Source organism: Wolffia australiana, chromosome 8 (assembly GCF_029677425.1).
Source record: "Wolffia australiana isolate 7733 chromosome 8, ASM2967742v1".
NCBI lineage: Eukaryota > Viridiplantae > Streptophyta > Magnoliopsida > Alismatales > Araceae > Wolffia > Wolffia australiana.
In genome coordinates, this window is record NC_135842.1 from 7,483,381 (window position 1) to 7,506,142 (window position 22,762).

Consider the following 22,762-nt stretch of genomic DNA (forward strand, 5'->3'; position numbering starts at 1 on the left):
CAATTGATTTTGTCAGGCAGCATGAAATTAAATGACAAAAGACGACAAAAATGAAGCACTACATCAGTGCCTTTCATTTAAAAAAAATGTTGAGGTGATTTTCCACTGAAAGATGGGCCAATACTCATACTAATTATTTTAGTCGGTTGATTATCCTCATGATTTTAGAAACAGACCCATCTGCCACATTATATTTATTATTTTTGGTTCCCCATGTGTGTGGCAGAGATACAGCTGTCACAAGTCATTTAATTTTAAAAACACAAGCTGTGAGCCATATACCAGCGACTAAGAGATCCTACTCCACGTCAGACGGCGCTTTGTTTCGAACTCCTCCCTCTCGCACCGCCCGCGATGACAAATCAGAAAACGCCACGTGTAAATAATGGACTGTGCCTCTATCCACTACTTTAAGCGGTAACTTGACCGCTCGAAGGACCGTACCCCGTTCTTATTACATTATGAAATTACCGTTAAAAAAATACTCGAAGTTCTCTCTCTCTCTCCGCTCGTGGGAGTTCGGGGCAGCTCGGCGCTCAATCTGTGGGAGAATAGGGCGACCGCGAGGCTACGATTTGGTATTGGATGTGTTTTTAGCACGTGTTTCTTGTTTGATTTCGCTGGATTCTGTACAATCTGGTGATCTTTGGCTTCTCTTGCGATGAAAACTCGATGCGATTGATGAAATGGCTTTGTTTTATTTCTCAGTTGGTTGGATGCGCACTGTTCCGCTTCAAGAGCTGTTTTCGCCTTTCGCTGGTGGAGCAGCTTCATCCGAAGTGTTTTTATCGTAAGGGAGGGTATGGATCGTCTTTCCTGAGAATGAGGAGCCGTTCAGAACGCCGTTGACACGGAATCAAGTTTCTGTCTCTTATTTTGAGGATGCGGCACGATCTTGGTTTGCTATGCCTCGGGATTGGCTCCTCGAACTGCTGTCTGGTTTCAAGTAACCTTTCTAAAAGACGTCCTTTTCCATCGGTCAGTATGTTGGTTTTTTGGTCTTTCCTTCTTTCGCCGCTTGAATACTTTTTCTCCAGTCGTAAATTTATTCCTCGGGTTTTTTTTAAACTATAGTGACAAATTATTAGGACTTTTGTCCACTGTTCAAAAACGGATTTGGGAATCTTTGCTTCTTTAATGTCCTAATTTTATTCGATTATAATAATTGACGCGGAGAAGTTAACTCCACGGCTCTCAATATATGCTTTTAATTTGATTGATACCTGATGCCGATCCTCTGTGCAGAGAGAAACCCGAATGCGAAAGAGTAATGACCTCTTGAAAAATTGGATTATTTTTGACTTATTCTATGCGGACTCTGGAGAAGACGTTGTTTTATCCTCTTTTTTTGTGTGTCATGCTATTGAGGAGACTCGAATTTTATTTGATATATTATTCCTCTTGTGCAGATACTCTCAGCAGTTGAAACTTTAGCGAACCGAATTCAATATTTTTCTTCGACAACTTGAAGCTTCTGACAAAGTTAGGGCCCATTTTACACTTGAATACCCTGTATGTATTCTCCAATCGTTGGCCTGCCTGATATGACAAGCTTCATATTTCTCACGTAAATTATCACAATCCAGGCGCCTTATTTCTCTTCGCTTTAACTGGAGGAATACCATCTTTGGAAGCTGAAGGCATTGCTATGGCTGATACGAGCCCAATGACAGATACCTCTACAGACATTGACGCTGATTCTCATAATCAGCAAGTGAGGCCTCTTTGTTTTTACTTGCATAAATGCGTTTTTGTTTATATCAAAAAAATTGACTCATACGATGCTTCGTTGATTGATTTCTTGGTCCAAGTCTGTCAATGAACTGTTGTTTTGAATGGTTATCCTAATCTGATTATATTTTGTGTTCAAACTTCGCCATGATATTGTTCAGGCAGTATATCTTCCATTATATGCTAGGCACAATATTTCTTCTGCTACTCCTATCACTTATTCTTGTGAAACAGGAAGCCTTGATCCTCTTGTTTCAATCTTCATAAATCTGGGGTGAATCAAAAGACAATAATGATTTCCCTGTTCTGTTCCCAACGTTTTTTCTCTGTTCTGTTCCCAACGTTTTTTCTCTACTGCCGCTTATGAACTAGGGTAGTTTCCGAGAAAGTTACTCTTCATTTATCACCTAGAACTGGTTTAGTTGCTGTTACATCAGTTATGGGCCTGATCCATGTAAATTTTAATAATAAAGAAGTGAAAGGAAAAGGTTGAATTAATGATCCGCAATAAATTCACTTATGGATACAGATATAATGAAGGAAAAATGAGCAAAAGGAAAAAAAAAATAAAAGGCAACGGTTTGTCTGTCAAACTATATTGCGTATGGTAGAAATCTTCTGCTGTTTACTTGATCGACTTCTTTTCAAATGAGTAAGGTTTTAACTATAATTTTCCTGAATCAATTCTTGCATCATATCATCGCATAACAAAGATAGGAGAATCAAGTCACTAATCATGTCATGCAGGGTCAAAAGCTGGTTTGTTTGCATATGATATCCTGTTAGTGGAGGTATTAATGTGTCGTCGAGTCCCAGAATACTTGTTCCAGTTCGTAATGTTTTGACTTAGTTAACAAATACAAAAAGCATTGTAGGGTGCTGTCAATCCTTTATAAGGAGCTTTGCCTTTGACTCTAGGAGTGATGAATGAGGTAAGATGCCCTTGCTCTATGCAGTTCAAGGCCCCAGCTATCAAAAAATCTCTGTATCTATCAGAAGATCCTTTCAATTGGCTAGTCTGTTACCTGCACTAAAATATATCCTGACGACTGCAAGCAAGCTGGGCCTTAGCCACACTGCACACTTCATCTTCCCTACTAGTTATTATTGGATATCCTGTAGTTTAATCTGAAAAAAATATCCGCCTTGATGGCAGAATTTCTCTCTTATACCAGTTCATCTGAGCAGTTTTGTTATAACTTCTGAGTTGGTCTTGATCTTCTAGAGTAGTCCCTCTGATGTGGACCAACTGCGGGTGGGGGTTTGGCCGGAAAAGAATATCATACATTTCTAACATCTCCTGTTTCAGTTTAGGTTACAGACAAGCGTCGGCTAGGCCCACTAACTATACCTACTAGGTGGATCAGTAAGCTTCTTAAATGGATCTACTTAAGGACAAATCTCTAAGATTACAGACATAAGGGTACACAAAAAAAAAACCAGAAGTTACTATGTTTAAAGAGACATCAGCTGGGAGATGTGAGAGGTCTTAACTGAATTGGCTCCAATTTCTCCCATTCTTTTAAGTTTTTTCTGTATCGACAGATTTGAGGCTTCTCTGACCTATTCTTGTTCTTTGATAATTAGCATGACTCAGCACTGCAAAATGCTTCAGTTGGTGTTTCAGATTCAAGCGACAGATCCAAGGAGAGGGGAGGAGATCAAAAGGTAGAAGACTTCGTTTTTTTCTGCCATTGCCTTGTAAGGTCGATTTTCTGGAAGATGTTAGATCATTCTTTTTTATTTACCTTTCAATGACTTTACAGGTTCTTCGTAGACTTGCTCAAAATCGGGAAGCTGCGAGGAAGAGTCGATTGAGGAAAAAGGTATTAAGTAGATCGACTGATATTCATGTCTACAAATTGGTCACCCATGAATTACTACATATTAATCATATTATATTTTCATTTGTGTCTACTGATTTTTGGATATAACTTACAATCATTAATATGTTTGTAGGCGTATGTACAACAATTAGAGAGTAGCAGGTTGAAACTTACACAACTTGAGCAAGAGCTTCAACGAGCTCGTCAACAGGTGATAGTTATAAGCCAATATTCATACAATTGGGTCCTTGTTTATCTTTTTAACAAGGTTTTTTCTTGACAGGGTTTTTTCATTTCTGGCAGTGGGGATCAAGCACATACAATGGGGGGGAATGGTAAGGACTCTACCTGTCGACTGATTGATTCTCTTTCATTCTCTTTATTTATCATCTGGGTTTTAATTTTGGCTCTGTTAGGACTCTTAAGCCAGTGGAACATGCATTCGAACAAGATAGGGCCAGTGGACACATTCAAATGCAAAACTTATTTTTCTTCTACACCATTCTGTTGAGGAGAGTGAGGATAAAAATATTGGTGAGCAGTACCATGGCCTTGTTGCTTGGAATCACAGAGGAACTGTATGATTCATTGGTCTGATCAGATTGAAGAATTAGGATGGTTTGATCTGCGCCTTTATTTCAACGCAAAAGGAACAAAAAATTAGAAGAGATCAGCCCGGTACTTTGAGAGGTGGGCCAATTTCATCTGAGAATGAACCTCAATAAAGAAAATGTCACATACGCAGAGTTTGGAGGTCACAAGACTTGGACACCAACCTCTTGAATGGACAACGTCAAATGAAGTACAGAATTGGTTACATAATTATGGGTACAAAGATATTGATTCCGTGTTAATCTAGTTCATTAGAATCACAGTTGAAAAGGTGGAGAATAGGAGCGAGAATAGGAAAGGTGTTGTTTACAGAGAATAGGAAAGATGGTGTGAGTATGGAGAATAGGAGTGAGAATCAATGCGGGTAAAGGAGAGAATGTACTGTCCTGAAGATTTGGAACCATCTACAAAAATTGTGGACGAAAAGTTGTTACAAGAAACAATATGGCACAAGTTGGTCTGATGTACCTGAAATATAATGAGTGGTCCTATAATAATCCGAGCTGGAGTTTAGACACCAGTCATTGATGGTGGTGGACAAAGAGGGAAAACATCACAAAGGAAAGTAGTGATTGGTCATAAGATATATGCAGATGCGCCCCTCTGAACAAGCTTGATGATGGGAGGCCGATGCAGTCTCCATCCTATCTAGGGTTAATTTTGTCATGTTAGCCCACTAGGGGAATTTTGGTCATTTGACTATTATCCATTTCCTTTAAATAGGTCAATCCTTCTCTTAGAGGGTAGCCAAGAAGAATGAAGTTGAGCCTATTGTCTCCTGACTCCCTTCTGCGATCCCTGTCCCGTGTGAACATCTCTACCTCACCATGTCTTCACGCAGCTCGTCCCCTGTTGATTGCTACCTCCATTCAACCACTCCTCTGATCATTCCCGTTCTACTTTCCCACGTCGGGAACATCCACCTCAATCCCTTCCCCAATATGAACCTATATCAAGGTTCTTTATCAGAGACTGCACCTGAAGCTGGTGCAGTAGATTAGAGCCTGACGTTGCATTTTTTTTTTGAAAGGATGGCTGCCTCACATTTTACATGAAAGTGCTGAAAGTTTCTGTCCCATGAAGTGATGGATTGGTAGAATAAACGTATGTCATGAGTGAAAACTGGGTGAACCTTTTGAGTTCTGGGATAACCTTGGATATCGTAAGATGCAACAGTTTGATCCTTGTGATCAGAATGAGAGCACTGTGGTCCAACCAGAGACCTGGATTAACCATGCTGCAATTACCTAGAATGCCATCACCTCACCATGTCCTTGAGACCTGCCATCACTCTAACCGGGTGGGTGATCAGAATAATAAATTGTGGCTATAAAATGCGTGAATGTTGTCGCCCAAAATGAGAATTCTGACGTAGAGGGGATTCTCCAGGACACCTGCGTAGGGCCACCTACTCCAAAAGTCCTACTGACTTTCCTGCTCCCCATTTCTACTGTTGAAGACACGTGCACCCTCAAGTGGCACTTCTCTTGTTCCTCAGGGATTTGATCTTCAGTAAGGACTTGTCAGAATATTCTTGTTACTTATCGCTATGGCAAAACAATGACTGAATGAAGGTACACCATTCCTGTAGTGTCAAAAAAGATACTTAAGTTGGAATGTCTCCAAACATCTGAGTACTCATCGTTGGAATGAGTCTTTGGTTACATCCCAATGTTTTTTTCTCTTCTTTACCTTTCCTTATATTTTCTCTTACATGTAATTTTGTCTGATGAGAATTAGAAACAACATAGATCTTGGTGGGCCTTCGTCACCTGGACCAAAATGTTGGTTGGTTCGACCTTCTAGATTGAGAGAGGTTAATCATTCTGTAACCCTAATCTACTTTACTGGTAGCACTGGTGGCTCTTTGCTCTCTAAAAAGTGCCAAGAGTGTCATCAAATTCATCATTTATTTTAGTCATTTCAGTTAGCTTTTCTTGATGACTATTTTATCTCTGTTGATTTTTAATTTTTTTTCCAGGGTACTTAATTAAGATTTCCTTTTTTTCAGGAGCCCTGGCATTTGATGTAGAATATGCTCGGTGGCTAGAAGAACATAATAAGAAGATTAATGAGCTGAGAGCAGCAGTGAATTCCCATGCAAGTGATAATGACCTTCGTGGCATTGTTGATAGCATCATGGCACACTACGATGAAGTTTTTAGGATGAAGGGTGTCGCTGCTAAAGCTGATGTTTTCCACATTTTGTCAGGCATGTGGAAGACTCCTGCAGAAAGGTGTTTCTTGTGGTTGGGAGGATTCCGACCATCTGAGCTGCTCAAGGTCTTTACAATCTTTTTGTTATCTGTCTGCCGCATTTTATCGTAGAGGATTGAACTTCTACAGAGATTGGAATTATTTTTTAACTATTGATTTTTGTGATTAAGGCTTTTTAGTTTCGAAGAAGTCATCGAAATCATCTTGATATTCTCCAAAAATTTAGACTTTTTTGTCGGTGAAAGTTGATGGAGAAAAAGATGATATCCCTATAAATGGTAAGTGATCCATGCATTGCAGAATTACTGACAAATCACCCAGATAAATGGGAATTTTTAATGCACCTGAGGATCTCGATGTACAAATACCAGATTACTCATTACTCTTACCAAGAGAGAAGGAAATGGGAGGGCTAGGTGTGGATCAGCCCGAGCAATTAAAAAAAGAAAGTAGGATCTCCAACTCATCAGTTGAGAATTTGTAGCTGTCTACTCGTGTGACCTTCTGGCGCCTATGGTAGGTCCCTGGGAAAATAACATCCCCCAATCGCTAACACCTTGTCCACGAGGAGTGAATTGAGAAAATGCTAGAGTAAGGCGTCGGCTGCCTCCCATAAAGCTCTTTGGACTGTGGCCACTGCTTCCACTTAATATGTACCTATGTGCCCGTGGTAAGGTTCTGGTCTTGATGTCTTCTATTAGTAACATCCATTGATCTTCTCCTCAACAAGTGATAAGAACCTGAGAGCTCTTGTTGTTAGCTTCTGCTTTGGCCTTTGGTGTACCTGGAGATGAACCTTCCAGTAGCGAGACATGAACGTACTAGGCAGTCCAACCCATATTTATGGGCTTATAAGAGCAGGCCCCTTGTAATAAGGGGAGCATTACAACAGAGTGAGAACAGAGAAGAGATAGACTGGGGAAGATCTTTGGCTGACAGTTCTTATCGGGGAGGTAGGAATAGAGGAGGGAGAATATTCTGGAATAATATTATACAGAGGGAGGAGGTGCCAGGGTAGGTGTTGGCTTGAGGAGGGCATGAGACCTTGCAAAATGTACATTACTCAGTGAAAAGACTCTGGTAGATGGATATCAGATGAGATAGAGGGACGGACCAGCAAACAGCCACGACTATTAAAACCCTAAAATTTAGTGACAGCAATGCCCTTAGAGGGAAAAATTACAATCTAACCCTTGATATAGTATCAAAGAGCTGGTTTTGATCAGTGTCTTTCAACCCTTTTCTTTGCTGTGATATGTGAAAGTTAGTGTCATCTGCTAAGCCTGGTATGCTGGCCACCAGTTCAATTCTTTTCACAATTGAACAAGTAAAGATGGGAAGGGCTGAACTTCTCGTTGGGACCCATGGCCAGGAATTCTGTGCAATATGGTTGACCCTTTTGTTGAATTCAACATATCTTTGATGTTTATCATTTGTATATAGTTTCAGTTACTTTCTTTTCCCTCCTTTTCTTTCTTTCCTTTTTTTATTATCTCATTTGGTCCCATTAATATTTGGGCCCACTTGTATCCCATAAAAATGGGGAGAAAAGTGAACCAAGTCATGTTTTCCCTCAAACTCTATTTTTGAAACTCTAGCAATGGCCAGGTCCGCTGCCAGTGGAGAAGTAGGCCACACCATTGAGATTGTATCACAATGACTGGGTTGATTTGAAGTCTACTTTGGATATGGCTTGTAGAATACCCTGGTTAGCAGAATGGGGAGAAATGTGACCGTTGACCCTTGTCTGTTTCATCTTGACATGTCAGAGTTGACTGTCAAGGGGGTTAGGAAGTCAAGATGTCGCAACAAATTGTGGGGGTCATGCTTCCCAAGAAAACATATGAGTTGATGACTAGGGGGATAGAAGCGCCGGTGACCAAATGTATGAGAAGATTGATGCCAGAGGAAGATTGCTGAAGGCTGGCGCCAGAACAGACATGGTGACCTAGCTTGCAGAGACTTTGTGCTGAAGCAAGCTCAACGATATGAGACCATGTCAGAAATCACTGATTTGGCAGGCCCAAAATGGCTGGGGAAGAGTGCCAAATTGTGACCCAGGTAATCTTCCCAGTTGTTCTCGGATTGTGAAGTTAAATGGCTTTAATTTGATGTAATGGAGTCAATGAGTGGAACTAATCTTGGAAATTAAAGGGTAAGTTCACTATCTTATTGAAGAAGTTGATCCAAATAGTCCAAAGTACAAACTCTGAAACAAGGAAGACCCCAGTGTGCACACATGGTTGCTGAGCAGTATGGGATGATTGATTCAGAAATTATATGTATCTGAAGACAGCCAAGAAAATATGAGACCGTCTATGCAGAAGCTGTATGAAGAAAACCCATGCGTGGAGGATCTTTGAACTGATTACCGGAGCCACCACACAAGTGCAAGGAGTCTTGTCAGCCTGCAAATTCACTGATGAACGTCAGGTGCAGTGGTGAGAGATTGATCTAATCTGGCCAATTAAGAACCCATAAGAATGATTATGTACTCCACAGGATCATATGTTCAGGTTTCTTATGGGACTGAACAAGGAATATGAGGAACTCCAAAGTCAAATAATCTCCCGGGTGTGTGTCCCATACTTATGAGAAAAATGCACACAACTTAATCTCCTGGGTGGGGAATGACGAGGATGCAGGAACAGGATTTACAGCCAAGACTAAAGGCACAGAAATCCATCAGATGGACAGGAAGGCACAGTTGCAACAGGTCAGTGGAAACAAGGAGAAGTTTCAGACCAGAGGGCACAAGGGGGTAAACAGCAGTATAGGTCCAACTGGCATTGCTCTTATCATAAAAAAAGAATCATACAAAGGATACTAGCTGGGGCCTCCATGAGACCTCCCAAGCCAGCACAGGCTTATGTTGGTGACACTAAGGAAATCGAATCTGGAAATGGAGAAACTAGGGGAGGTTACTCCATGAAGGCTACTCCTAGGCTTACCATTGAAGATTTTATCAACCTCTAGAAAGAGTCTAAGAATCTCAAAAGTATGATAAGCTTTTCATCCATGGCCCAATCTGGTGAGCTGCCTTTCTATCCTAATCATATTCTGTCTGACTGGATCATTTATTCTGGTACAACAGATCATATGACCCTATTCTTCCATAAATTGTAACTACACTCCTTGTTAAGGAGATAGACAGGTATTTGCTGCAAGGAGGGAATCTTACCAGTCACCGGTTTGGGGGATGTGGAAATTGCAATCTGTGTTATATTAAACATGTTCTCTATGTCCCTGGATTCAAGGCGCAACTCATATCTCCGCGAAAATTTGTTAAAGATTTAAATCTCATCTTTTCTATGCGTTACAACATGAAGATGAAAACAAAGGTGCAAACAAAGATCCAAATAAGAGTTAGATGTAGTCAAGGGTCGACCAAGGGCAGTTGATGAAGATGATAGTACTAGATGGCCTACTTCCTTGAGGAAAGGCAAAAGACAACAAGGCAGCAAATATACACCCTCTAATGTGGTGGGGTATCACCACTTGGGCCCAGATTATCAGTCTTTGATTGCACCACTCAACTCAATTTCCATACCAAAGAATGTAATATAGGTATGATGCTATCAAAGAATATAAATTGGAATAAAGTTATGGATGTTGAAATAGCAGCTTTAATGAAAAATGAAACGTAGGTAATTTTTTTGGCACCACCTAGTAAATGCCCAGTGGGATGCGGATAAGTGTTCACTGTGAAGTATATGTGTTGAACTGGAGCTGATGTCTATATCCCTCTCTCTATCTCTCTCTCTCTCTTTCTGCCCTATTGTAAGTGGGCCACCTTCATATAAGTGGCCCACAGAGGGGACTTAATTAATATCGGAGGCTATTTGACCTCCTCCCACGTGGAATCCCTTAGTAAAGGGTTACACGTGGGAGGGGCCTTTAAGTGACTCCCACGTGGGAGACACATGTAGGGGCCCTTAAAAGGGCCCCAAACCCTAGCCGTCAGAAATTGGAATCATTTTTTTTTTCTCCTTCATTCTTCCCTTTCAGGCGCCGCCCCCTGGGCTGGAGCACCTTCAACCTCCTCCAGCCCTAGTGGGACCTCTCAGTCTTCCTCTACTCTTTCTCTCTCTCTTGTGATGCTATTCTAACATGGTATCAGAGCTCTAGGAGATCCCTGGAGGCCCCGATTTTGCTTCAGAACATCCCTCCAAGCTTTCTTTTGTTCTCGAATCCCTGCTAGGGTTCAGGGCAACGATTTCAGAGTACCTGTTGGCGGATTGGAACGTGTGAGGAGCCACTTGAAGCCATGGCAAGCCAAGTTGATGAAGATAGTGGGCCTGACTCTGGAAACTCAGGCCAGAACAGTTCAGTCTTGCACCTGCAGGAGCTGGGAAGGCCTGCTGTAGTGTTTCCCCCCTCAGAAGTAAAGTTTGATGGGGGAAACATGTTTGAATGGTCCAAGATGGTGACTCTGACAGTCTATGGCTGTCTGTTGGGAGATCATCTCACAGATCTGCCCAAAGCTGTTGCAGATCCAGAGTTTAAAAAATGGAAGGCAGAAGAGTCACTCATACTAAGTTGGATGTTGCGGTCGATGACACCGGAGATGCGCCGGGACTTCCTCTACTGCAACACTGTTAAAGAACTGTGGGATGAGATACAGCGCTACACAGCAGAGCAGTCCCATGACTGGAGGATTTATGAACTAAGAGTGCTGGAATCACAGGCCCGTCAAGGGACTGAAAACATCCGCCAGTATTCTTCACGCCTGAAAGCCATTTGGAGGGAGACTGATCATCTTTGGCCCACACAGAATCCGCTGTCTGTGGAGCGCCAGTATATCCTTAAGCAGAGGATATTCACCTTTCTGATGGGATTGAATCAGGTATTTGAAGCTGTTAGGAGTCAACTTCTCCACCGAGAAAAACTGCCCACTCTCGAGGAAGCTATCAGCGCCACTCTGCAGGCCGAGAGCAGATTTGGGGTCACACCCGACTCCCAGGGGCAGAATTCCTCTGCGTTACTAACCAAGAAACCTGAGGGTCGAGGCGGTCCTCCCGGAGGATGGACAACAAGGCCAGCACCACCAAATCCAGCAGTAGGTGGTGACGGTGAAGACAATCGTGACTCGCTATTTTGCAACTACTGCAAAAAGCGCCGTCACACCAAGGAGAACTGCTGGAAGCTTGCTTGGAAGAACCAGCAATCTTCATCCGGGAAGAAAGCTCTCGTGGCGGCCTCGGAACCCAGCAGCTCAACTGCTGCAGTCACGAATGTTCAAGTCGAGGAAATCCAGGAGCGCCTGAGTTCGACTGCCCTCGCTAAATCAGGTAATTCATCTTCCCCTGTATGGGTGGGCGATACCGGGCAACGGATCACATGTCCCTGAAGGATCAATGTTTCAAACTTATGTCCGAGCTGGTGGTCCTCACAAAGTCCAAACTGCGGGAGGAGGTTCCTTGTCAGTCAAGGGAGTGGGGGATATATTGGTCGACTCTATCGGAACCCTCAGGAGGGTATTACATGTCCAAGATCTACGGGCAAATCTGATTTCCATACAGAAATTAGTAGATGATTACGGATGGCGTTTTATACTTGACAGTGACAGCTGCTTTCTCTGTGACAAGGTCTCCGGGAAGATGATTTCGTCCTTTAGACGAGAAGACGGACTCCTCCTCCTCGATCGTCCTCTGCAACAATGCTTGGTGACGCAGCGAAGTCGGACCGGGGAGGAACGGGTGATGCGCCTACATCGACAAATGGGACACCCACCTTTTGACTTGATGAAAACTTGTTATCCTCGTCTTTTTTTTGGGGTTCTGGACGATGAGTTGTTTTGTGAAGCATGTCACTTGGCGAAACATCGCCGAACAAGTTTTAAGTTGATTGATGATCGATGTCTCTCACCTTTTGAATGTATTCACAGCGACGTATGGGGACCCTGTCCTGTGACCAGCCTTACAGGATGTCGGTATTTTGTTGTGTTTATAGACGACTGTACAAGGGCGATGTGGACATACCTACTGAAGTCGGCGGAAGTTTCAGAAGTTTTGATGAAGTTCTGCGAGTTGATCTCCACGCAGTTCGAGGACTGTGAAGAAATTCAGAACGGATAATGGTTCTGAATTTTTCAACGAAACCGTAAACTCCTACCTTTCAAGCCGCGGCATTGTACACGAATCGTCATGTGTCAACACTCCTCAGCAGAACGGTCTGGCGGAACGTCGTCTGGGATACACTCTGGCCATGTCCCGTGCATTGCTGTTCCAAGCGAATTTGCCGAAACACTATTGGGGTGAAGCCGTCTTAACCTCTACTTATCTGGTGAACCGGACACCAATGAAAATTCTGGGATATCAGTCACCGTTAAGCCTGCTTAGTTCCTCCTTCCCGCGACTGAAGTTGTTCTCTGGATTGCCGGCTCGTATCTTTGGGTGCTGTGTGTATGTTCACCACAATGGCAGCAAGCTCGACCCACGGGCACTAAAGTGCATCTTCGTCGGGTACTCGGGAACTCAGAAAGGATATCGGTGCTACCATCCCTCATCCCGGAAGTTCTATGTTTCTGCAGACGTTACCTTCCGCGAATCTGAATTTTTCTATGGATCGGCAGAGCCTTCAAAGACCGTAGCAGACGTGACTCCAAGTGGAATCGAGTTCCTGTCCATCCCGGCAGTCAGATATCAAGAGGAACCTCCTAGTGATAAACAGTTGCTTGAAACTCCAAGTCCATGTGTGGATAGTGCAGAGGGCACTGCACAAGACAGTGAAGAACAGGAAGTGGAGGAACAGGATGAAGATGAAACTCAGCCCCCCGTTCCGTTAGAAGACGACAGTGTAGCAGTCTCTCTTCTGCCCGAACCAGTTGAATCAAATGAACAGCCAGAACTAGCTCCAAGTGACCTGGGATGGCCGATTGCGTTACGGAAGGGTGTGCGGTCCTGCCGATCCACACCAAAATACCCCATTGGCCAGTATGTGAAGTATGAGAAACTTGGAGCGAATTATGCAAGCTTTCTGACGGAACTGGGGAATATTATTGTTCCCACTCGAGTTGAAGAAGCTCTCCAACACCCGGGATGGAAATCGGCCATGGATGAAGAAATGTCTGCGCTTGAGAAAAACGGTACTTGGGATGTCGTCTCTCCTCCAAAGGAAAGCGGATAGTGGGATGTAAGTGGGTATTCACCCCAAAGTTCCACTGCAATGGTGTACTTGACCGGTTGAAGGCTCGTCTGGTGGCAAAGGGGTACACTCAAATCCAGGGAATTGACTACGATGAAACATTTGCTCCAGTTGCAAAGTTCAACACAGTCCGTATTTTAATTGCCATTGCTGCCAAGTGTGACTGGGAAATCTCCCAGTTTGATGTCAAAAATGCGTTTCTCCATGGAGAGTTGGAGGAAGACGTCTATATGCAATTTCCGCCAGGCTATGAACCGGTGGGTGCCGGACAATTGGTATGCAAGTTAAAGAAGGCTCTCTACGGGCTCAAACAGTCTCCCAGGGCGTGGTTCGGGAGGTTTACGAAGACGATGTTGAGATTGGGCTATCACCAAGCAAGGGGTGACCACACTTTGTTCATCAGACATGGAAGCAACCAAAAAATTTGTCTCCTGATTGTCTATGTGGACGATATCCTCATCACAGGCAGCGATGTTGTAGGCATTCAGCAGTTGAGTAAGGCACTCTCAAGAGAGTTTGACTTGAAAAGCTTGGGCCGACTGAGGTATTTTTTGGGCATCGAAGTGGCCCACTCAAAGGCTGGCATTTCATTAAGCCAGCATAAGTACACCTTAGATCTTCTGAAAGAGACCGGGCAGCTAGGGTGCAAACCCGCGGCAACTTCTCTTGATCCCAACGTGCAGATTGGATCGGGGGAAGCCAGTGCTGCAGTGGAGAAGAGCTCCTATCAGAGGTTGATCGGGAAACTGATCTACTTGAATCACACGCGACCGGACATCTCCTTTGCCGTGAGCCTACTCAGCCAATTCATGAGTGCGCCCCATGAAGTACACCTCTGAGCGGCCTACGGATTTTAGCGTACCTGAAGTACACCGTTGGACAGGGACTTCTGTTTTCACGGAGGCGGGCTCACCCTCGAGGCTTACACCGATTCAGACTGGGCAGGGTCTGTGGTTGACCGAAGGTCCACTTCGGGTTACTGCACATTCCTCGGTGGAGTCTTGTGACATGGCGAGCAAGAAGCAAAAGGAGGTGTCATTATCTAGTGCAGAAGCAGAACTTGGGCATTAAAAGGGTGTTTCCGAATGTCGGTGGTTGAAGCACCTACTGGAAGACCTGTCCCTGTATGGAGATCAGGGAATACAACTCTACTGTGACAACCAGTCGGCTCTGGCTATTGTCAAGAATCCTGTTCAACATGACAGGGCGAAACACATGGCTTTGAACCGGCACTATCTTGCAGAGAACATCCATGGGAACATTCAACCTATCTTTGTGCCATCCATCAACCAGAAAGCGGACATCTTCACGAAGGCCCTTCCGACATCACGCTTCCAGTCCTTGGTGATCAAGCTCGGCATGGGTAACATCCACACCTAGCTTGCGGGAGGGTGTTGAACTGGAGCTGATGTCTATATCCCTCTCTCTATCTCTCTCTCTCTCTCTTTCTGCCCTATTGTAAGTGGGCCACCTTCATATAAGTGGCCCACAGAGGGGACTTAATTAATATCGGAGGCTATTTGACCTCCTCCCACGTGGAATCCCTTAGTAAAGGGTTACACGTGGGAGAAACTAAGTGACTCCCACGTGGGAGACACATGTAGGGGCCCTTAAAAGGGCCCCAAACCCTAGCCGTCAGAAATTGGAATCATTTTTTTTTTCTCCTTCATTCTTCCCTTTCAGGCGCCGCCCCCTGGGCTGGAGCACCTTCAACCTCCTCCAGCCCTAGTGGGACCTCTCAGTCTTCCTCTACTCTTTCTCTCTCTCTTGTGATGCTATTCTAACAATATGGCAGATGGGAGACTGGAGCGGAAAAAACCTGACAAGTAGCCAAAAGGTTACTCACAGTCCTATGAGATTGATTGTGAGGAGACCTTTGCACCTGTTGTGAAGCTTCATAGAGTGCAGATCCTCATTTCTCTAGCAGCAAGAGTAGACTAGTCACTGTTAAAGTATTAAGTAAAGAACACCTTCCTCCATGATGACCTAAGTGAAGAAATTTATATGGAGCTGCCTCCTGGATATTATGAGAAGGAATTGAATAAAGCACTTTGTGGGTTAAACCATTTGAAATTAAGTTACTTGGAAGACTCAGGTATTACCTGTGTACAGAAGTGGCCTGCTCTCCCCAGGGTGTCATTCATCTCACAAAATAAACTTATGCTTGATCTCCTGCAGGAGACAAACATGAGTGGGTCCGAATCCTCTCCTGTGCCCATTGATCTAAATGCAATGTTTCGCCTGTGTGAAGAAGCACCAAGAGTGGACAAAGACCAATACCATAAGTTGATTAGGAAGCTCATCTACTTGAATCGTACACAGACTGGTATAACCTTTGTAGTCGTATTGTTGAGTCGTATCATGGATAGTCACCAACAATCTCATTCGCTGGCAGCATGTTGGAAAATTTGAAAAGGTATGCTGGCTCTGGTGTTTTATATAGTCAAAATGGGGTACTTAGGTGTAAATGTATACCAATGGGATTTTGAAGGTCAGTAGTAGATATACAATCTACAATAGGCTACACTAGGAGGGAATATGATTACCTGGAGGAGTAAGAATCAATCATAAATTGCCATGTTAAGTGCTGAAGCTGAGTACAGAGCTCTATTCAAAGGCATCTGTGAAGCTCTGAGGATAAGAAGTATCATTGCAAAACGTGGAACGGCTCAGAACAAACCCGCAGTCATGTATTGTGACAGAACGACGGCGGTAGACATTGCCCATAATTCCATCTACATAACAGAACACAATATATTGAGCTGGACAAGCATTGGATCAGAGAGAAGATTGAACTATGTCATGTTCAAATGAAACATGTCTAATCGGCTAACCAAGTCGCTGATATTCTCACTGAACGACTGGTGAAATCTCTCTTTTGCCGACTGCTAAGCAAGCTGGGAATCATAAACATCTTGAGGGGGGTGTCAGTTGTGGACTTTTTCTGTTTCTTTAATAATCAGGGGGGTCGCACGGATTCGTCCCAAAAAAAAAAACAATCATGGGCCGAGCTATGGAAGCATAATTAGAAACCAGTGATGGACAGTCAACCCCAAAAACCCTGTTTATTATTTCATGTTCGGGGGGTCATGTCATTCTAATATAGAATAATTTTTCTTTAATAGTTGAGTCATGGGCCGAGCTATGGAAGCATAGTTAGAAACCATCAATTAGAAACCATTAAATAGAAACCAGTAATGGACGATCAACCCTAAAAACCCCTTGAGGCAAGGCCCAATGCCTCAAAATACCGTATCTTACCTCCACCTAATACCCTCTTTTTGATATTAACATGAAAATTTCTGGCCAGCATGTACAAAACCATTCTAAGGTGCGTAATGTGACCTCGATTAGTTTTGCCATGGATGAGTATATGATCCAACTACACAAGCTCGGATTTCCTGATATTGTATTGAAAAATGTTATTCATCAAACATTGAGAAGTGGCTTGTAGGTTGGACTGTTCAAAGGGATGATCTTGTTATAGTAAGGACCACCATGGGAGCAAATTACTGTCTTATGCACACCTTCATTCTAATTGGTAATTACCTGATTTTATGTCTACTTTGGAAAACAGTCCCATGGCGGTTGTGAATAGCTGTCATATCCACTATTCTTCATCCTAACCTGTTTTCATATTTAATTTGGAAAACACAGCCCAATGGTGGATCCAAGTAGTTGTCATTTCCATGAGCTCTTCATCCTAATTAGGTTTTCTAATAGAAACCCTTCATCCTAATTGGTGATATCCTGGTTTTAGGTCTAGCTTGGAAAACACAGTCATACATGAAGCTCATGTGACAGCTTATTGGGCACAAGTATTTGACATCTGTTAGGAATTGTGGCTTTATTCAGGGCTCTATTGTCAACACAGAACCTCCTCTCTACACAGAACCTTCACCTTCCATCTTTGTCTTGACTAGTTGGGGTTGACTGGCATAGCAGTTATTTCAGGATTGAATGCCCTCTGCTTCTATCAGCTCATTTATTAATTTCTCGATTACACTCTTTTTGAGAAAGTAGGTATTTGTATAGTCAGATATTATTGTGGGTATTTTTGCGTTCTGGATATGAGTAATTGAGCAATTGATGTAGCATTTGGCAGGCAGTCCTTGTAAAGTGGAGAATACTTTAGAAAGTGTTGTTTGTTCAAAGATTCATGCAAGATCGATGTCATATCAGATCGCTCTGTAGCTGATAGATCTCTATCAATGTGTCTCCGACAGATGAATTGAATACTCGATAAACTCGTAGAGTGTTCTTGACATCACAATGTTGTCTATTGTATGATAACGAGAATCCTTCCCCTTCTGTGGGCCTTCCCCCGTACGACGAGACGACTCCTTCTCAGAGCTCCTTCTCCCCGATTGGATGGCTCCAGCTCGGTCAGGCAAGATCCTCCTCCAGGCGGCTCCCCTAGTTGGCGAGCTCCTCCTTCCAAGCAGCTGACGAGAATTCCCGTTGACTTCTTGGCCCCTTCCCGATTAGAGCAAATCGGGCTCTCCTTCAAGAAATTGAAAAAACATATCCCGCCCCTCCAACGTGGGCCTTTATTTATATAGTAGAGGGTCCCTCTCCCTCCTGAGTTACTGATCTCGGTCAATGGCCTGTTGACCAGATCTCTGCTTCCTCCTTTGGTATTTCCGGGAATAGTATTTATCAGTAGCTTTGGAAGATAGTCGATGAAGCTTCATCATGAAGGCCTGACATCTCCTCAACTCATCTTTTCTGGTTTTAATGGTACTCGACAAATTGATTTAACTTGAATTCACCTGGCCAAAGGTATCATCTATTGAGTGCTCACAATAATGTCAGCCATGCTAAGTTCAAGAGGTTAGAAATATTTTATAAGAGTTACCCCTTGTACTTATACTGGTGTACTCTTGCATATTTGAACCCCATTGCATATTCTTCCTTAACAATGTTATCATTTTTCATTTCAGTTACTGGTAAGGATACTTGGTAGACCAAATTTCCACAAAAGAAAATTTGGGTGGCCTCACGATCCATCAACACTGGATCTTCCGATTTTCTGAATTCAATGATACACAATTGGTCAACAATTCTTCAGAAAAAAAAAACACTTAACAAATTACCTGTCTGGAGAACCACCCATCTATGAATAATCTACATTTATGACGTCATATTCCCATTCGTCTCTTCTGAAAGGATCATTTTATTCTTATCTCTACATCTATGGTGTGGCTCAAAATTTTAACTATCACAAACACAATGCTTGACGATGTGCTTTTGAAATTCCTGATAAATTTACCTCTAAACTGCGGCTTCTCTGTCTGTTGTCTCTGATGTGAAGTGTGTTGCTTCAGTCTTAGGCTTGGACTGTGATGATTGACTGGGATCGACAGTCTATGATTGCTTGGATTGCTTCTGCTGGGGTATATATGTGATGTATCCCCATCCAACCTTGGCTGATGGCTTGTAAATGATGTTCTGCTTGAATCAATAAGTCCACAAGTTCCTGAGATCGCAGGGGGTTCTGCATCTCGATTTTGGCCTGGCCATCAGCGTGATGCCCTTCCTTAAAAGCATTGTCTGACACTTTCAGTGAAACATGCGTAAATACACAAATAATCTTTGAAGTTCAGCTCCGATTTCAGGAACAGTTTCTTATTGGCATAAATTCAGCAAGTTCCGGTGTGTAGGTTTCAATCCCGACTAAGCAAACCTTCTATGCCACTGAACATGGAAGGCTTGTCAATTTCAGAAAGGATACTGGCAAGATCAGCCTTATCATCATACAGAGAAAGAAGGATTTCCTACTTGCCAGTCAAGAATTTCTGTAACTGTCCCTTGTTCTCATCCTTTTCCATATGGTTGGTTCACTCGTTTCATAGTGTCCGCATGTGTGACCTTCTGGCGCATATGGTTGATACTTGGGACTTCAACAAATCCTTAGGGGAAATTATGTTATAGCTATTCTTTCATCTCTGGACCATTTATTAATTTTCGTGTGTCATCCTTGAACAGGGGTCTTGCTAATTTTCTCTCTACCGTTCCAATTTTATCAAATGTCCCCAAAGGGGTGGTACTTAATCTCTTTGTTGATTTGTTGTCTAGTTCTTTAGGGAGCTGGATTTTAATATACTTCCTAGGGTCCTTTCAAGACCTTTCGTATCCCCCTGTTTCAACTTAGCAAACATCAATTTCCTGGGGCACCTGCTGTAATAGTAATCTTCTCTATTTTATATCCCAGGCCTTTTAGAAGAATGAGTTCATTTACAGGTTTTGAATATTACATTTGATTTCTGAAAATTTAAAATTGTACGAACAGGAAGCCCAGCTTATTTCTGACAAAATACACTTCCTTTTGCCAGCTACTTATCACTCACTTGGAGCCGCTAACTGAGCAGCAAATGGTAGGCATTTGCAATCTGCAGGAATCTTCGCAACAGGCAGAGGATGCTCTTTCCCAAGGGATGGAAGCTTTGCAGCAATCATTAGCAGAGACTTTGGCATCTGGATCTCTGGGGCCCACAGGGACCTCTGGAGATGTGGCTAATTACATGGGTCAGATGGCCATGGCCATGGGAAAGCTTGGAACCCTGGAAAATTTTCTTCATCAGGTATCCATCTTCCTATCATAATTTTATTATCAATCATTTTTCCTCTAAATTTGCGACACAAAAGAAAGCTTACTCTGTGGATCTCAGTATCAAAGCCTGAATGATGAAGAACCTCCTTATGTGTTAGAACTGAATCTAGAGCAACTATTTGCTCCGAACAAAGTCCAATACATATCTATATATTTTTGGATTATGGTGTAAAAATAAAACTTGATGCTCTAAAATTTGCGACACCAAAGAAACAGTAGACTCTGCAGTGTTAGTACCTAACCTAAGGCTGTAAGTTGAAGAGCCTATTCATTCGATATAAGTAAAATCTAGAATTATTAAATGCTCTGAACAATGTCCAATACTTGTGTATAAGTTTGTATTATGCTGCAAACTTATAACTAGATGCAAACATGTAACTTTTTCAACGCAAGAAAACTGGATTCTGCGGATCTGAATATCAAAGGCCGTACGTTGAAGAACCTGTTCATTTGATATTACTGAATCTAGAGCTAGTAAATCCTCTGAATGACATACAATATGTATATATATGTAGTTTTTCTTAATGCTGTCCTATTTGCAGTATTTTGTATAGAATAACTTATTTTCTAGCCGGCAGGCTGATAATTTGAGACAGCAAACTATGCAACAAATGCATCGTATATTGACAACTCGCCAGTCTGCTCGTGCCTATCTGGCCATCAGTGATTACTTCTCACGGCTAAGAGCCCTCAGTTCTCTTTGGCTTGCCCGGCCACGCGAGTGACCGTATCAAAATCAGCATGGGTTTTCTATTTCTTTCCTATCAAATGGAAAGATTCAGAGGATTCGGGAGACTGCACTGTGGATTTCCACAAATCACCCTCCAGGGCTTGTACTATATGTTCTCCGGCATCTGTAAAATTTCCAAGCATTAACCGCATCTTTAAGGTTAGTATTTTCTGGACGACACTCAGGGTTCTATGATAATTAATTTTATGCTTATGTTACTTGCTGTTATGGTTATGCTCATGCTCCTCATTGGCCTTGAGTTTCGTCTGTAATATGGAACTGATATTCTAAGGGTTTGATGATATCTTCTACTGAAGTTACAATTGAAAATGAACTGAATTTGGTTTAGTGCTTAGAATCTCAACTTTTATGAAAAATATATGATACTTTTGATGGAAAGCATGACATCCAAAACCTAAGCTCATGGGAAATGGCATGGTCAATGCCTGTTGGAGTCCGTACAAAGAATATTGTTTCAGATTATTTTGGAGAAAATAGCGTACGAAGTTTTTGTCTTATAGGAATATTTGAAATTAATTTCAGTTTATGCATAGCTTTCAGGCAAGTTCCTCGGAAGTTAAACTCTATGATTCATTCAATTTATATGCTCATTGTGAATGATTTTCAAGATTGCATCATAAGATTTTATTTCCATTTGGATTTTTTATGCTCCTAATGTTTTGGGGCGTCCCGGCAATTATACCTACTAATCCGATGTCCACCCCGCCTCATATTGTGCCAGAATGGTACCATTTAGTTGTTAAACAAATGGTAAAAAGATAATTGTGATGGTTGGTAGTTTAATCATCGACACATTTATGCTTTTTTTATAAAGGATCATTATTCCTACAATATTGATTCAAAAAAATAAGCAAAATCACAGCTCAAAAGGTCAGAAATCTTTGATCGCTGAAAATATCAATTTGTGAGACTGCTAGAATATTAGAAACTACATGAAAAAACCACCGACTATGGAGAAAAATTTCCCCTTTAAAGACTTTGATCTGCAAAGTGGTAATGAAAGTCATGTAGGATCAGGGGAACAAGTAATATATTTCGACAGCAATGAGGACATCAGGGGAACTCTATAAAGGTCTTTTCATGGTTCAAAATCTGAATTGATCTTGACAATCTGAATTTATTTGATCGTTTTGCTGGTTTACTAATTCATTTTTGCGTATCTTAGCATTGGTGAGCAAACCTGAAGCTAAATAAAATTAGTTGGAGAACGAAATGGTGACAAAACTTAAAGTGTAGCTCATGGGGGCATATTAAGCCAAAATTCTAAATAAGATCAGTAGCTATAATTGAATAATAACTATAAATTCTTGGTTGGTAGGCATATCTCATGGACATGGTAGGCATATCTCACCAGAAGAACTGGTGAATTGGAAAGAGAAGCTGGATCTTTAAATTACTATTTTAAATCTTAGAACTCATACACGATTAAGCTCAGGAAGGGGTAGGGGACCTTGAATGTGGTAGAGAAAGAACTTACATTGAGCTGAGAAATTAATTGGGATTTTACTGAACAGAGAAATTCTCTTCGTCACGAAATTTGTATTGAAACTAAACTTAAGTTTTGAATACAAATCGAGCTGAGTTATCCCACCAGAGTTTCAAAAAAATCATTGTGAACATTGAAGTAAATTGGACAGACATTTTCTTGAAATTCACCCAGAGTTGATGATAGACTGATTTCAAAGATATGCCATTGCGTTTGGAAATCAATCAATCACAAGCATTTATGAACCCTATTTAGTAAATGTACAAGAATAATGAACGCCATCTAAAAAGTGAAAAAAAAAATTCAGAATAAAATACAATCAGTCAAAAGAGGGGATTTAACTATCCATAATGATAAGGAATTCTTTTAAAACAACTGAA

At 42.1% G+C, this 22,762-nt stretch overlaps 2 protein-coding genes and 1 non-coding gene across 4 annotated transcripts; 2 read left to right on the forward strand and 1 right to left on the reverse strand.

Moving 5' to 3' along the window:
* The first annotated feature begins 460 nt into the window (after nt 1–460).
* On the forward strand, nt 461–21,093 carry LOC144706348 (transcription factor TGA2.3-like). Of its 2 annotated transcripts, none has more exons than XM_078579258.1 (11): nt 461–578; nt 709–978; nt 1,410–1,512; nt 1,587–1,714; nt 3,319–3,399; nt 3,498–3,557; nt 3,691–3,768; nt 3,841–3,892; nt 6,181–6,452; nt 19,868–20,116; nt 20,724–21,093. In XM_078579258.1, the coding sequence occupies exons 4-11, from the start codon at nt 1,649–1,651 to the stop codon at nt 20,868–20,870; spliced, it is 1,005 nt and encodes a 334-aa protein (XP_078435384.1). In that variant the 5' UTR covers nt 461–578; nt 709–978; nt 1,410–1,512; nt 1,587–1,648; the 3' UTR covers nt 20,871–21,093. The 2 variants fall into 2 exon arrangements, with proteins under 2 accessions (XP_078435384.1, XP_078435385.1); XM_078579259.1 differs by having other exon boundaries at nt 1,410–1,481; nt 1,585–1,714.
* LOC144706347 (uncharacterized) lies at nt 10,395–12,110 on the forward strand. The gene is made up of 2 exons (XM_078579257.1): nt 10,395–11,677; nt 11,975–12,110. Exons 1-2 carry the CDS (start codon nt 10,654–10,656, stop codon nt 12,001–12,003), a joined length of 1,053 nt encoding a protein of 350 aa, XP_078435383.1. The 5' UTR covers nt 10,395–10,653; the 3' UTR covers nt 12,004–12,110.
* Nucleotides 19,475–19,582, reverse strand: LOC144707263 (U6 spliceosomal RNA). Its single transcript, XR_013582424.1, has one exon. It is a non-coding gene; the product is annotated as a U6 spliceosomal RNA (small nuclear RNA).
* Nucleotides 21,094–22,762: the final 1,669 nt, after the last annotated feature.

Coding starts and splice junctions, on each gene's coding strand:
- LOC144706348 (XM_078579258.1), top strand. CDS start 1,649: ATGGCTGATACGAGCCCAATGACAGATACCTCTACAGACATTGACGCT. Junction 1,715..3,318: donor CTGATTCTCATAATCAGCAA/GTGAGGCCTCTT, acceptor TTTGATAATTAG/CATGACTCAGCACTGCAAAA. Junction 3,400..3,497: donor AGAGGGGAGGAGATCAAAAG/GTAGAAGACTTC, acceptor ATGACTTTACAG/GTTCTTCGTAGACTTGCTCA.
- LOC144706347 (XM_078579257.1), top strand. CDS start 10,654: ATGGCAAGCCAAGTTGATGAAGATAGTGGGCCTGACTCTGGAAACTCA. Junction 11,678..11,974: donor GACTGCCCTCGCTAAATCAG/GTAATTCATCTT, acceptor CTCTGTGACAAG/GTCTCCGGGAAGATGATTTC.